Below are 17,360 nucleotides of genomic sequence, written 5' to 3'. Positions count from 1 at the left end.
CTATCAGTGTAACAGACTTCAGCAGATGGTGACATTAGCAGGATGTCATCAACATAATGTACCATTTTGCTGTCAAGGAATGTTATTGACTCAAGGTCTCTCTGCAGAATTTGGCAGAAGACTGAAGCTGAATCTGAAAATCCCTGGGGCAAACGAGTCCAAAAGACAGATTTTCCCTCCCATGAGACCTATGTGTATCCTCTGTGTAGATTACTTTAGACACTTTTTCTATTTTGCCCAGATTTCTCATTTTGCTTTCCTCATTTCTATTAGACTTTGCCACACCCAAATTACACTGATTGATAGGTTTTAAATCAGAAATCTCGATTCATAATGATTTTTCGGTTTTGTTCCCATTTGTATATATCTCTCCATATCATCTAACGAAGGTGTTTGACTGTACTTTTTGCCTGTATGATTGCAGCAAGTACCTTCATGTTTTTCTTCCTCACTCCTTTTTTATTCATTATTCCTAGTCCATTTTGAATTATAAAATGTAGTTCTATTATCTCTTTGATTACTGGGTTTTGAAAAATCTATTTGTTGCTTATATCTACAAACCCAAATCATGTGCCCGATCTTCCCACACAAGTAGCATCGGGGTGCTGATTTTGATTTTGGGGTGCTGTTGGCAGGTTGTCTAAATTGATTTCTACTTGTTTGGAGAGCAAAATTCTTCACTTCCTCAATTTCTTTCTCACGTCTAGATTGCTTCAATTGATGCTTCAGATCTGCTATGATCTCATCTTTATCATTGTCAGATTGCTTAGCCATTCTTACTTCTTTCTGTTTTGAATCATGTATATACGCCGCATGTTGCCTAATATCCTCCAGTGGTAATGATTCCCACTGTGGACAACTCTGCCTGAAATAATTTTGTATCGGGATTGAGGTTCCCTTTACAAATTGCCTCCTTATATGATCAATCATATCCTGGGCATGTGTGTCTCTAAGTCCTAATATTGTTTCTGCTGCTTCAATAACTCTATCTAGAAAACTGCTCGGGTGTTCTTCTTCCCCTTGCCTCAGTTTTTCAAATTTCTGCCAGGCATTTGGTCTTTTTGCAAATGATCTCATTGCTTCAATAAGATCAGCCCTGCATCTTAACAAGTATCTCATGTTAGCATGTTGAGTGAAATCCAGATCTTGATGCACTAGTGGCATGACTCTAAATTGGGATTCATCCTAATTTCATTGAGGAATTTTTCCTTTTCTGAGGGAGAGTAAAATCCCCCCAAAAGAAATTCGACATCGTCAAAACTAGGGTTGAAAAGAGTGAACACCCACTTTAATTCTTTTAGGCTCTTGTAAGGCTTTTCGTAGAACCTAGGAAAACGCCTTTTTAAAACTTCCATGTCACTAGGAGTGAATGCCTTATATGTTTTGACATACACCACCCCCTCACCAGGTTGCACAATAGTCCTGTCCACTATTGGTAGTACAGAGACCACTGCATTCTGAATGGGTTGTTCTTTCTCAGTTTCCTTTTGCCCCAAAAACTTTGATTCTACAATTTCTAGATGTAAGATTGTATGCTTATCAAGTTCCTTTCTTTCACGTATTTGCTTTAACACTTGGAACAGTAGTTTGATGTTCTCTACTAGTTCCTTTCTATCATTATCTTGTTTTGGATGAGATGCCTTGTAATAATTGAACAGATGAGTCAGGACCGCTTTTGAAATTGCCAAAAAATGCCATAGAGACAGAACAATTGCCACAGCTGTTGGTATGAAGCATATATACTCAGCTAAAGTGAATGCAAACCATTTGTAATAGTCATAGATTTCAATTAATTGTTGTATCAAGTTTGGTACTTTTATCAGCCAAAATGTATATAGTCCCTGCATAAAAGACCACATAAGCAGGGAAAGACTGCTTAATACAAAAATTATTCTTGTGAAATTCATTTTCTTTTGCTTCAGAAGATTGTAGGTTTTGTTTGACTTGGCTTGCCAGATGTAATGGGGATAATTTGAGGAAAGGTGTGTGGTACAGGGGAATTTTGAAAGGAGGTTGTCAGGGACTTGCTAGGTGGGTAATCTAGGTTACAGGTAGGCTGGAATAAGGAGATTCAGGCTATAATAGGGCTGAAACAAGATCTTCAGGGAGAGGGAGAATTAATCTAAACAGGCAAAGATAGCAGGGCTTATAGACTAGGACTTAGACTTAAACACAAACTGAGGGAAATAGACTGAACTGAAATTAACTACAGGCTTTAGTTAATTTCACAGGAAGGGATTTGTTTTGAAGTTACACCTTCCTTCAAGATGGATACCCCGGCTTCCCTTCAAGCCCAGAGTATGTTGTTTCTTTCCCACTTCTTCCCTCTCTTAATAACTAACTGACAAATTAACTAATAGGTCTGTTGAAACACAAAAGGGTTTATTATCTTTAAGGATGATTTGTCAGGAAAGTGGATTGAGGAAGCCCTAACAGTTGTTCACAGGAACCTCAGGTGGGGGAAGGGAGGCAGAGATGGAGTCTGAGCAAGGTCCTGCCTTAGCTCAACTTTCAAGGTGCTCTTGATGTCTAAAGGGAATAAAGTGATGACTAACCAATTTCTTTAGATAAGATATTGTCAAATTATAGTTAAACCCCTCACAGATTTGAACTACTCTCTAATTTACTCTCCTTATTCACTCCACAGACATATAAGGTAAGGGAAGGAAGGTAGGAAATAATATAGGGAATGGAGATACAAAGGGTTTATCTAAACTAACAATTCTTAAATAAATATTTCAAAGCTAGGCTAAATTTCACTTCTACAGATAGGCAAGGAAGCAGCTCAGCTGGTCAGAAACTCTCTCCACGAGATTTCCCAAAACCAACTGACTCCTCTCCCTCAAGATTCCAAACCCCTAACTGATTTCAGAACTCAGCCAAAGCTTGAAAAAACTATCATGACCCCCTCTCTCTGTACTACAATATGTATATATATATGTATGTATGTATACTTAAACTATTTTGCAGAAAAACACAATCAAAGAAGCACTTTTGTTAAGAGTGAAAATAAAATTCAAAAAGGTTACCTACCTTAGCAACATTACAAGGTCAGCATCACTGGAAAGACGTACCAGTCCAGGTGTCCCCTCTGTCCGGATAAACTGAATCTTCTCCCTAATTAAGCAAATAAATAGTTACAAAAGGTACTTTGTGAATAATAAGGCAACTAAAATGAGTATAATAAGGAAAAGCATAAGATAAAAAATGATGACCCCTTTCTTCTTCCCCTCTCCCCATTTCTTATATTCCAGATACCAATTTTTAATTCAATCACGGCAATTCTAGGAAACTAAGAGAAATTTATAATCCTAAAACTCAAGTTTTCTATTGCCTTCATCTTTGCTACTTCAGTTGGCAGAACCATTCAAACAATAGAAATACATTTCTCATGTCATTATCATCTGTGGCACTGACTTCCCAGCAGTATTCAGGAGAAGGATGCTATTTAGAAAAAGGATAACTTTCCTTTTTCTGAAGACACAAATTTATACTACATGTGATATGCTAGCCCTTAAAGCAGACTTTCCTTACAAATCTTTCTTCTGTCTGTAAAACTTGTTCTGATTATCTATTTCACATATATTCTCCAGTCATTTTAATCAACATAATAGATCTTATAGTAATAATTATATGGCTCACATTTATAGAGAGCTTTAAAGTGTGCTCTATATTTCATGTGTATTATCTTTTTTGCTCCTCACAATTAATAGCCTTCTTTCTATTGATTATCTCCAAGACATCCAATATACGTCTTCTCTATATCTAGTTGTTGTCATGTCTACATCAGTGGTGTCAAACTTAAATAGAAACGGGGCTCATTAAACCATAGACAAGGATCCCTGTAGGTTGCTTATTGATCTAGAAAACAACACATTTATATGTATATTTTTTAAATTAATAATCAACACATTAAAATGAGATAGGAAATCCATTTTAATCTTTTGGGGCTGCATTTGAGAGTATTGAGGGCCACCTGAAACCCACACAATTGACATCTTTGTTCTATGCTGTTAGACTATGAGCTTCCTATAGGCAGGGGATGTCTTTTGGCTTTGTATCCCCAGAACTTAGTAGTACAGTGTCTGGTACTTAAAATGCTTGCGTGACTGAATAACCTGAAAGTAGGCACTATTATAATGTCCATTTTTACAGATGAGGGAACTGAGGCTGAAGGAGGTCAAGTGTCTTATCACATAGTTAGTAAGCATCTGAAGCATAATTTGAATTCAGGTCTTCCTAATTCCTAGTTAATGCCCTTTTTACTCCACCACACTGTCTCACATCCTTTGCAAATTCTCTCAACCCAGGCATAATGCTCATTAACTACTTCAAAGTAAGTGCTTTTCAGGTACTTCATGGCTTTCTCCACTCAAAGATCTTGTATCACAGATCTTTTTTTTAGCTTTCTTTGGCATTATCTGTCTGATATTATAAGGGCAATCTTTTCCTTTCTGAGCTTAAGAGTTCCTCATTTAAAAATATCTATTTCTATATCATTTTCATGAGAAACTCTCATGTTTGTTTTTCCCATTTTTATAATATTCTTTCAGAGTGCTAGATTGCTCATTTGTCTTTGGCTATAGTAAAAAAATTTAAAAAGACCATAAACCTCTTGAGCATCCTGAAGAAAAAAATATTAATGGGATTGGAATATAGGTTCAAAAGTTGATAGAAACCTTTACCTTACTTATGATACATTCAGTCTACTTTACTTTTAGTAACAATGAAACAAACTCCCTAACTACATAGTGACTTTGATCCATTTGATAGTTGAGCACCAAATCCTATCCTTAATCATTATGGTACAGTGTAGACTCTGGTTCTTGAAGGCTATAACAAGAGAGAGCAAGTTCTGGAAAGTTCTCCCAACAATGATTTCTAGTATGACCAAAATGACAGATTGTGCCAACTGTCCAAGAAGTAGCATTATTAAATGCAGAGAATCTGACCACTAATAGGTTGGCCATGAGGTTAACTATTTGGTTATGAAGACCCAGAAGAAAGAAATATTAAATAATCTATCCTATCTGGCCCCCTTCCACTTCTATAGTGACAATTGAATAAAAGGAGACAGAGGGTTTTAGATAATTTACAAACATAAATTTGATATTGCTGCTCTAAATGTAAAATTTGTTCAGCAACCAATGAATCAAAATATTATTGAAGGAAATGATTCATATCCACATTGGCATTCTTATAATAAATAAAACCATAAGACCTAAGGAAGCTAGAGCAAAATGGAAAACCCATAGCTCATTTGGGAGAAAATGAAGAAGTTGAAGTTGTTTTTGTGTGTGCACCTGATGGCAACAGGAAGCATTAAGTCATGTGACATTTCATTGGCTCTCAGGCCTCCTAATTAATACAAGATGACCACAAACAAGATAGTTGTAGCTTATGCATTAAAATGTCTTGCAGAAGATAAAGGAAGGGGAAATTCTATGAAAAACTTGACAAGATTATCCAAATCAAGTCAACACTCTATTAAGTATGCAGTGACTACCACAAAAAATAGGGGCACAAGGAAAAATGGCAAAAAAAAAAAAATCCCATGTACACCCATTAGAAAATAGACTTTCAGTTTAAGAAATGAAAGAGACCGAGGTCTGCAAATTATTTGGAGCCTCATGCCTACATATCATGGACTCCTTCAAGATGTGAGTTAGGAGGCATTGGACATTAGCAAGCACTGAATGAAGTCACCCAAAAATAAAAATGACAATATCTTAATGGACATGTAACAATTGGTTAGAGATGAAAGAGTCAAAACAGGGACAGTTTAGGGCAAAGGTCAAAATGGAGAACATATTAGAAGAGAAGAATTTATCTTATCAAGATAAGATACTGCACAAATTATAACAACTCTATTTTGATCTACTTCAATACACTGCCAGTTTTGAGAAATTAGAAACGGGTAAGTCTAAAAGCAATGAATTCATTATTACCATTTCTTAGAGAATTTCCAACAAGTTCATCATCAAATGTCACAATCAAGAGAGCAAAAAGGAACTCCATCAGTGAGCAAGCATTTACTCTCTTTGGTGCCATAGTAGCCAAGGACAATAAACAGTTTAGAATACAAGCTCATTTGCAAAACAATATACAAGTGTATGACAGAAGATTGTTAAGTGGAACTTCCTCATAAAGTAGTAGGGAAAAGCAATGGGGTAAAAGGAGAAAAACAAGCCTGTAGAAAGATGAGTGTGTGAGACCTAACTAAACCAGATCAAGAACAAAAATGGAAATGAAAAGCAAGATAAATGAGGAGATGGCTAGGCAGCAAAGGGTATTTATATAACCTGTAAATGTGGTTGCTGATCCAATCTCAGTGATCTTTGAAAGGCTATGGAGAACAGAAAAATAGATAGGGAAAATCTGATCCTCATTTTCAAAAAAGTCAAGGAAATAAGAGTGGAAAGTTGAGACTGGGAAAAGCACAAAAAGTAGATTTGAAGTGGAAAAGAGCTGCCAATATTCCAACTGTAATCTCTTCTGATCACTTATGAAAATGAAACAACCACATTTGGACTCTAAAATCTGAACACCTTCATTTTATATAAGGAAGCAAAAAGAATGTTCAAGAAAAAAAATGTTGGGATGAGCTTCTGGGCCTGACCAAAAATAGCCAGAAATCCAAGTTTGAGGTGATAAAATTTTACAGGTATTCAAAATATTAGTTTTCAAGATATATCAAAGATGGGAAGATTCTTAAAGTATGGTAAAGATTGTCAGTGATATTACTACTATAAAAGGTAGCCAAGAAGATGATAGCAAATGCCTACAAATAAATCTATTTTCTCCTTTCTATAAAATCCTTATAGGATTGACCTTCATGCATATTGTTGAAAGTAAGAAAAAGAAGAAGGAAGATAGGATTTTCACAGATGATCCTTTAGAGTAGGTCACATTTTCACACTCCCAAACTGACAGAGAAGTATAGTGGTTACAAATGCCATTGTATTAATTACCTGTTAATTACCAAAAAGCATTTGCTTTAGTATAACAAAAAGCAGCCTTAAAAATTTCAAAAAGATGAATTTTGTTAGGATAGTACCAGATTCCTTGGTCCATACAATTAAAGAGACATTTCCCCCAAAATTATTTAGCTAATAATGCATAATATAATTCCCTGGACAGCAGGAACTATTTTATCATCCCCATATGCCATTTGGTCTAACACACCTGAGGAAATTAAAGTCTAAGTAAGGTAAGTGAGTTGCTCAAGGTGTCACAGATATTGGGGACAGAATTTGAACCCTGGCCCTCTGACTACAAGGCCAAGGATTTTTCTACACCTATCTCAATGCCTTGCACATTGTGAGTGTTCATTAAAAGTTTGCTGAATCGAACTGAATTAAACAAGACAGAAAATAAATGCTAGCCAATGACAACTTCCATTGTCAAGGAAGCTGCCTCCCTGTGCATCCTCCAAATGGAAAAGGGGTTCCCTAAAGATGCTCTTGTTCCTAGATGACATTTTGCTCACTGCAAGGGCCAGAATGCTAAATCAACAGCTGATGTATGGAGGGACCATTTGATTGATCTTCAGTTGAAAGATATGCTAGGAGACCATAAATAGAATGGGGCTTGGGGGACATTTCTATGATATTTTAAATTTTGCAGAGTATTCTTGATGCATTAATTAATTTGATTCTCACAACTCCAAGATATAGACATCACAGTTCTTATCATCCTCATTTTTGAGATACAGAATAAACTAAAGCTCAGTGAAATTAAGAGATTTGCTCATAGCTAGCAAATACCAAACATAGGCTACATGCTTGGTTTTCTTGATGAGTCTAGCACACTTGCCACATTTCTCCATTGCCTCTACAAAAGAACCCATGGAGCCTAATCTCCTAGTCCTTATGTCTTTTCATCTAGTTCTATGCTATGGAGCTTTAAGGCTTTTGACACATGAACACTGTCTTTTTATCATTGTGTCTTCCCCAAAGACGGCATAGTGTCTTGATCATGGTGGTCATTAAGTGTTTTTACTGAGTGAAGTAGTGAATGATAGATGATTTCTTAGAGCATTTGATCAATTGATATGCTCAGTTTTATTTATTTAAGGATATAAAATAAATGTCCATTAATCAGCTAATCAAATATTTATTAAGTACATAATATGTCCCTGGCACAGGATATATAAGTACCAAAAATGAAATGATCCCTACTCATAAGGAGCATAGATTCTAATGGGGGCAGAAAACAAATACATGTGAAAATAATAAACATATAATTTTAAAGTTAATAAATATAAATATACACTAAGTAGATAAATACAAAGTAATTTTTGAAGGTAGGGTTGTTGCATTTGAGGGGATAAGGAGAGGTTTCATGTATAAAAGATGGTCCTAGAGCTTCATCTCAAAGAAAGAGAAGAAATCATGGGCAGAAGGAAGGAGGAAGTATACTCCAGGTATATAAGATGATGAGTGCAAAGGCATGGAGATGAGAGATGGAGTGTTGTGGATGAGGAAAAGAGAAAAGACCTGTTTAACTGGATCTCAGAATGCAAAAGGGGAAGTAATATCCAATGATGCTTGTGTGTAGAGCTTTAGAACCTAAACAAAGGAGTTTTATCCTAAAGGCAAAAGGAAACTACTAGAGTTGGTTGAGCATGGATACAATGAATCTATAAAAACCAAATCATCACAGTTATGGGATTTCATTCAGCTTTGTTCAGAAGCTAAAAACAAACAAAAAATGATTCCGAAGCAATGTGAAGTTAGAAGGTCCAACTATTCTGAAAGAGGAAAAAACATCTTGAAGTTACTTCAAAGTTTGAATCAGGCAAAATCTTTTTTATAGGTGTTTGCAAAACTAGATTTAGTGTATATAACAGAGAGACAGAATCTTACATCTTGGGAACTCTTATTTTGATAAGGCATTTTAAAATTATTTTTAAAATAATTTGGTGAAAGATCATATTAGTCAGAACTGAACAATAAATTAACCTAGGAAATGCTCTAAGGATCAACACCAACTTCCTGACTAAAATGCTTATCCTAGAAGAATAAAGTTTCTCTCTGTGTATTTTTTTCTATATAAACTATCACTATCCATGAACTCTGAAATACAGAAAAATAAAAAAAAAATAAGTAAATCTAAGCATTCTTTCAAGTTTCCTCAAGCTGACGCTTACAAATAACTAGCTTGCTAATGAAGGGCAAGTGACAACTCTGTACCACACTGTGCTTCGAGTAAGGAAAAATAGCTTTTTTGGTTGAATGAACCACACGCTATGGAGAAGAAAAATGGGAATAGAGAAAAATGTACTCATTCATGAATTTTGTGGCACTCTGAAAAGTTATCTAATCCTACAAGGGAAACTTTTGAGACAGGCTCATACCCAGAAAGCCAAGTCTTTAGACAATGGCAAAGCCACAGGCCATGTCTTTCAGGAACTGGGCATGAGAAAGAATAGTAATAGATGACCTGACTTTATATTACATAACTTAGCCCCTCCTTTTGTTGCTGGATGATGTTGACATGTATTTTCACACTCTTCATCATTATCGTTAGAGATTAAGATCTGCCTTGATGAACAAACCAAATCTGACTTAACTTCCCTCTTAGTCTGGCTCAGGAGTATAGATCTGTATTATTATGTTAGTTTTATAAATTATCTTTATTATTGAATATATTTTATAAATTATATTATTATATTAGTTTTATAAATTATATGTATTATTGAATCAATTTTATAAATTATCTATATTATTGTATTAAGTTGGCATTAGAGTCAGGAAGGCATGGTCCCACCTTTGATATACATATGTGTGTGTATAGATATATGTATATATACACACATCACTTAGACACAACTGAAAGCTCTTTTCTCTTTTCATAGCAGATGTATGCATCTTTTGTGCTAGGCCCACTTACTGACTGCTATTAAGGATGTGGTAGAGATAGACCTCAATAGTGACTCACAAATGTTCTACCCTACTGCCCTGACTTAAAACAAAAGCGAGCCACATCCTAGTTCCTAAATAAACCAGGCCATCAAGCATTTACTTTTCTTCCTAAAGAATGTATCTGACTGATCTGACCTTTCTTAGAAGCACATTTCTGGAGGCACATTAACTCTTCTTGGTCATAAAGGACTTATTTCATAAAATCAATAGAACCACAATTCTTCTCACCAAAGGTTGTCTAACCTCTCCCACCTTTTTTATTCTGAATAAAGATTGCCCATCTTATTCATACTGCTCTATTTTTAAAGGTTATGCTCAAAGTCTTTAGTAACTCATTCCACCATTTGATAGCCCTTGTATTTGTGATGTTTTTCTCATGTCCAACCCGTGCATTTTTAGTGACTGTATAAATAAAGCACTAATTGGATGCTATTCAATGGAATCTTTAAAAAAAGACCTCATTTTATTGCCAGGATCAGGCCACATTTTTCTTCTTAAGTGAACCAATTACATAAATTAACTTAAGTTTCTTGGCAACACAATAAAGTTATAATCCTGGCACATACAATTGATTAACTCTCACTACAAAGAGATAGAATTGATTCCTAACATATTTATATAAAAGCATTTTCAGTATTGTAGACCAAGAAAAACCAAAATTAAAACTAACACCTTGATAACATTTCTGTTCTAAAAGAAGATAAGGGAGAGATTTATAAAACTCTAAGTCCAAGAATTTATCAAACAGTTATAATTCTAAGGAAAAAACAAAGGCTGCAACTTCTCTGAAAGAGCACTTATAAATTAAAGCAAAGTAGAAAAATAAAGTAGAACTAGAAGAACAGAGTATACATTAACTATGAATATTAATGAATGGACAAAGCATCCCAATGAGAGTTTAAAGGTAATGACTGAAAAACTGTTAGGATACTTTATACAATGAAATTAAGAGATTTCATTGTAAATAGATCTTAAACAAGTTTACTTTGTTGCATTGATGCATTGATGCTCAATGCTGTTTGTAATAAAATATTTAAAAATTGCATCTTTAAAAATAGTAATAGCTGTAAATTAACCCAAAAGGCTAAGATGAGATGCTAAGTAGAATAGAAGTTAATGCCAGCAAAATATTACCTGCAATAGCCATCTGGCAGTGTCTCAAATACTTAAGTACTTTCACCACTTCCTCCGGAACACAGATACGCCCTAGAAAATCAGCTCCAGCAGGTCATCTCAGGACAATCGGTCTTAAGACAAAAATTCCCACAGAAAATGCTCTGTTGAAGCCAAGTACCCATTTTGGTGAAGTCAAAATATAGTATGGGTTCTGAAATAATCAGAAGTAACAATGCTTCTAAACCACAAAATGCTCTGGATTACAAAATCTGCCTACAAATCAGTTAGCTTTTCTACTGATTCCTTCAATTTGGCAGAAGTCTAACTGATATGCATAAAACTATGCAGGGAGAGGGAGAAGCCAAGAAAAATATTAGCTATTGTGACCCTTGTTTGTAGGGTAAGAGTATATTTTTATTTTGATTCTTATAGGAAATTTTGATTGTTATAGGAAAATGCGCATTTCAAAACAGAATTTTCAAAGGTAATTTTTTATTCAAAGACATTTTATTGTCCCAATTACCAAAGGTAATTTTTTTAAAAATCAGATTCATTTTAATTGAGCTCATTCTCATCACTGTAGTCAGAGATTAACAGATGACTTAAAGAATGAACCAAACTAGGTGAAATCTTTCTTCCCTTTCCATCTCATTTTGGCTCAGACTCAGCTGTCAGTGGAGACAGAGAGGCATGGATTCAAGACCCACCTCGACTACAGTTTACACACATGATTCTGGACAGGCCACTTGATTCCTCTTTGTTCTATGCAATTCTCTAAGATTTTTAAGTTGCTTATCAGCTTATTGATTTGCACTGGCAGAGGAAATTCCTTTCCCTACACCAGTAAAAGCATGAGTCGTCCAGTCCCTATCCCTGCCCCATTTTCTAGCTTCTTGTAGAGAGGGTTATAAAATGGTGCCCTACACTTTATTATATTTGTTACTCTCCTCTGTCCATTAAAAAAAGAAACAAACCAGTAACTTTTTACCCTGTGCAGTTCCTTGCTCATAACAAGAAATTTCATTGGAGCTTAGTGGCAGAAAGGCAAAGTATTCACAAGTTGATTTTCTAGTCCTGAGGCTAAAGAGGAAGTTTAAATGCAAAAACTGGGCTGTCAAACCTCACAGGAAAAGACAGTGACATGAGGTTGTTCATAGAACCAGATTATGCACAGGCAGCCAGCCTCCATTTCCCATACTTGCTTATACTTAGGCAGGAAGGGGACATTCACATTAGGTGAACAGACAGCTCTTCACACCCTCCAGCCTGACCACAAGTCTGAAACAAGATGTAGGGGAACAAAGATCACACCTGTTTTCACCCAGCTTTGAAAGATAGGAAGCATATAAAACCTAAATAAGATTGCTTACCACCTCAACGTGGGTGAGAGATTGTGGGGAAGGGAGGAAGGAAGAGATGGAGAGAATTTGAGACTCAATATACTTTGAAAAAAATGTTGGAAATATTTTACATGTAATTGGGGAAAAGATAAAATAAAATTTAAGACCCAAAAAAGTAGCACCTGAGAATTCTAAGGGGTCAAAGAATGGAGTGAAGAAGCCAACTCTTTTCATCGTTACTTATAAAGCTTCTTTCTATCCTATTTTCCCAACCAACATTGCCCTTCACACCACAGCATCACAGAAGTCATGGTGCTGTATATACTACAGCGACAGGCACAGCTATGGTACTAGAGTCACAAGGTGGGTGAATATTTCTTCTTATACCTCACTTGGCTTTGAGGCTTCTCTTATGACTTCTGCATCAAGTCCTGAGAAGCTCATTAGAGGGATAATTTCATCTGCAAGCTCTCATTATCCTTGGTACTCAACCTCATCACTACTCTCTACCTCTCTGATTGGAGGATCAGACCATGGACTCCCATCCACCATTTAAAGAGAGCTCAGTTCAGACATCTCATTTGTCATCTGGTGGCACTACTGTGAGACTATCCTGACTTACTTCTCTGCTTTTCTCCTCAAAGGGTACATTCTCCTTCTAACCATTCACCCTTCCATCTCAGCTTTCCAGCTTCTTTTTGTGGGTTGTCTTTCCCCATTAGACTGTAAGCTTCTTGAGGGCAGGGACTTTTCTTTTTTTCACATTTGAATCTACAGTGCTTAGCACAATGCCTGGCATATAATAGGCACTTAATGTGTATTTATCAATTGACCAATTAATAAGGAGGATTGTGTTCAAGTCTGGGCATCACACTTGAAAGAAGGGCATTAATAAGCAAGAGGATGGCAAGAGGAGGGCAACCAGGATGATGAAGGGCCTTTAAGTCCATGCCATGTGAGGATCAGTTGAAGGAACTAGAAATGGAGAGTTAAAGACTTGAGTACACATAATGGTTATCTTCAAGTATGTGAAGGGTTATTATAAGGAGGAAGCTTAGTAGGACTCTGGCTTCAGAGGAAGAACCAGGAACAATGGCTGGCATTTTAGGTTCTATCTCAGGAATTACTTCTTTACATTTAGAGCTGTCCAAGAACGGATCAGATTGCTTTGAGAGGTGATGGGCTCCCCCTTCTGGAGGTCTTCAAATGGATGTAGAGGGACCGCTTATTAGATGTTATAATGGGGATTTCTTTCAGGCCATGGGTTGGACCACAATGCTTTTATGGTCTCTCCTAAGAGCCCTAGAATATAAAGATCTCTTATTTTCCATGTCCCCTCCTTCCACTACTTCACTTACTAGTTAATTTTATATCATAAAAAAGGATTCCAAAAAGTTTTACAATATAATGGCCTCCGAGTAAACTATGGGGCAGTATTTGTTCCAAGCTGTGCTACATATCCAACTTCTGATTTGAGAATACACAGGATGGCACAGGATAAATATGGAATGGCACTTGTAACAAAGTAGAAACTTGGATTTTTCAGGGCTCCTACCTGAGAGGCTTATGTTTAGAGGGAGAGAAGAGGAGGCTCTTTATTGGATATTCTTCAATATATATTGTGATTCAAAGCTACACTGAGTAGATAGGCCTTATTTCTTGTTTTGTCTGTGGCTATATCATTATATACTCTGGCTTCCCTCCCTCCAGAAGGGGCATATTGTTGGGAGAACTACAGAAGAGAATATGTGAAATGTTTAAATTCCTTGTAATTCTACATGAGAGGACATCACTCTAACACCATTGCCCATAAAGTAGAATTAAGTATGAAGCAGGTGTATCTTGAAAGTCCAGCTGAAGAAGTTTAAATAATGACAACCTTATGATTCATCTGAATTCAACAAACAATTCTTAAACCCTTTCTATATGCAAGGCACTGGGGTTACAAAGGTGAAAAACAACAGTTGCTTTCCTCAAGGACTTAAAATTTAATAGTAAATACTCTCAAATTTTATTATAAGGTAGCCTAACCCAAAAGTTATTTCAAATGTTTGGACCCCGAACCGACATTTTAATGAGGCAGCAGTAATAATAAAACAATTTCTTCTAGAGGTTAACAAAGTGTTTATACAGTTAACACAGAAACCCACAACTATCAAAACATTTTATTATGTACTTTAGTGATCAATGCTTTCTTTGTTATCTTATTTTGAAATTCAAACTCTTTGGCATATGTGTTTGCACTATCAAAAAAACATACAACAAAAAATGAATGGTCTGTTAACACCCAAGAAAAATGAGTAAACCAGTCAAACCACACATCCAGGAAAAGAGAGGAGTAAGCAAGGCAGGCTCGTAGGAGTGATGGGAAATGTCAATATATAAGAAATAAAGTAGTAGTAAGTGTCAACTTTAGAAATGCAGTAACACATGAGGTGCTTTAAGAACTGTGTACATAGCTTGATGCCATTCTAGTCTCTAATTTGATATGGCTATCATCCCAGCAAAAAGGAATTCCAATTCTGTCCAATTTGGCATTAGAAGAGAAAAAATGATATCAACAGTAAACCATATCTTTAGCATTTTATAATTGACAGTAAGATAAAGAGAAGATGAAATCCCATCATACTTACTTTTTGTTAAATAAGAAAAAGTATTTGATTCAGGAGAATAAGATGTCCTAAAAATTCTCTTTTCTAACAAACTGCCTCTTATCTATACATAAAGTCTTTCAAATTTTTTTTGATATAACAAACAGAAGTAACCCCAGCAAATGACCCTCTGCTTATAAACACAAAACAGGGTGATGAATTCTTGTCCAAAGTGTTTGCCACTGTACAGTTCTGGGTTAAGATGGTGGCAGAGTAAAAAGCAGCTACTTAACCTCTCCTAACCCACACATATAGGACTCCTCAAGAGGACATAAAAACAAACCCAAACGAACGAAGGGACTCCACAACAGGGCACAGCATTGAAGGTACATTGGATCGGGGGATTTCCATGCTATAAGGGGGCGAAACAGCTCTCACAAAAACTTGAACTTAGCAACCCCCTCCCACCCACACCACCTATAGGGCCAAAGTCACCGCACAAGAGTTAGAGCAAGTTTGGGGCATCCATTAAGTACTTCACAGCTACCTGGGATCACCAGGGCCTGCTCCTGAGAACAGCAAGACTTAAGATCCCAAGAGGCTAAAGAATGCACAAACTTTGAACACAGACCTTGGGCGCAGGCAAGGATGCAGGCACAGACTCAGGCATGGACTCAGGAGCAGACGTGGACCCTGAGTGCAGGCGTGGACCTTGGGTGGGGACCCAGTTCAGAGGAGTGCATGACTGTGGAAGCAGTACCCTAAAACTGTTAAAGGAGCTTCAGGCAGAGGAACAAGTAAGGGGACCACCAGGAGGCTTGACCCTGAGAACAACTAGACCTGAGACTTCAGGAGCCTAAAAGGCACAGACCGACCCTGAGCATGAGGATAAACCTGAGAGGGCGCATGGCTCACAATGGCAAGCCAGTCACAAGAACCCCAAAAGAGAAAGATCAACAAGAAGGAATATTTAACACTCAAAAACTTTTATACTGAAAAAATCCAGACAACAGAGCAAATAACAGAGGAGAACAAATAAGTAAGCATATCCAAACCTTCCCCAAAAATGAAAATTGGTCACAAGCTCTTGAAGAGTTCAAATCTGAGATCAAGAGAAATATGGAAAAGATTTGGCTAGAGAAGTGGGAAATAGCTCAAAAGGAAATTAACAGGTTAAAAGATAGAAACTCCCGTTTGGAAACCAAAATTAAACAGCCGGATAATGGGATGGACCAAACCAAAAAGGAAAATCTTGAGATTATAACAGAAAACCAGTCTCTAAAAACCAGAACTGGGCAAGTAGAAACCAATGATCTCTCAAGACAGCAAGAACAAATAAAGCAAAGTCAAAAGACTGATAAAATAGAAGGAAATATGAAATACCTCACTGAGAAATTGACAGATCAAGAAAACAGGTTTAGAAGAGACAATTTGAGAATCATTTGTCTTCCTGAAAAAGCAGAAATTAATAGAAATTTGGACTCCATACTAAAAGAAATAATTCAGCAAAACTGCCCTGAAGTTCTACAACAAGAGGGCAATATAGACATTGAAAGGATCCATATATCACTCTCTACACTAAACCCATAAAAGACAACCCCCAGGAATATAATAGCCAAATTCAAGCGCTTCCAAGTAAAAGAAAAATTTTACAAGAAGCCAGAAAGAGACAATTCAGTTATCAAGGAGCACCAATCAGGATCACACAGGATCTGGCAGCCTCCACACTACAAGACCGTAAAGCTTGGAATATGATATTCAGAAAGACAAGAGAACTTGGTCTACAACCAAGGATCACCTACCCATCAAAACTGACTATATACTTCCAGGGGAAAGTATGGGCATTCAACAAGAGAGAAGATTTCCAAGTAATTGTACAGAAAAGAACAGGACTAAATGGAAAGTTCAATATCCAACCACAAAAACCAAGAGAAACATGAAAAGGTAAATAAGAAACAGAAAGGAAAGAAAGAAAACTCTTATTTTTAAATTTGCCTCTTTAAGGGCTTCAATAAGATCTAATTATTCATATCCCTATATGGAGAAATGTTATGTGTAATTCTCTGTAGTGAACTCTATTCGCTATTATAGTAATTAGAAGAATTATTCATAGAGAGAGGTTGGAGTACTAAATGGTCTAAGATGATATGGGGGTGGGTGGGAAAGAGGGGGTGAATAGTAGATGGCACCAAGAGAAACTTGAATGAATAAGAAAAATAGGATATTCTATTACACACAAAGAGGGCATGGGAAATGGAGGGAATTAATACTATTATAAAAAGGAGAGGAAGAGAGCATTAAGAGGTAATATATAAACCTTACTCTCAGTGGAATTAACCCTAAGAGGAAAGAGTAGCTATATCCAATGGGATATAGAACTCTATCTA

General features: G+C 36.3%; 1 protein-coding gene across 1 annotated transcript in view; it reads right to left on the bottom strand.

Moving 5' to 3' along the window:
• Positions 1-17,360, bottom strand: part of HECW2 (HECT, C2 and WW domain containing E3 ubiquitin protein ligase 2) — a 289,847-nt gene that overhangs the window by 55,328 nt on the left and 217,159 nt on the right. The window contains exon 17 of the mRNA XM_044669680.1: positions 3,034-3,117. Within this exon, the coding sequence (XP_044525615.1) occupies positions 3,034-3,117 (84 nt within the window). The remainder of the gene's footprint in view (positions 1-3,033; positions 3,118-17,360) is intronic.

This window comes from Gracilinanus agilis, chromosome 3, assembly GCF_016433145.1.
Source record: "Gracilinanus agilis isolate LMUSP501 chromosome 3, AgileGrace, whole genome shotgun sequence".
Taxonomy (NCBI): domain Eukaryota; kingdom Metazoa; phylum Chordata; class Mammalia; order Didelphimorphia; family Didelphidae; genus Gracilinanus; species Gracilinanus agilis.
This window is presented reverse-complemented; position numbering and strand designations above follow the sequence as displayed.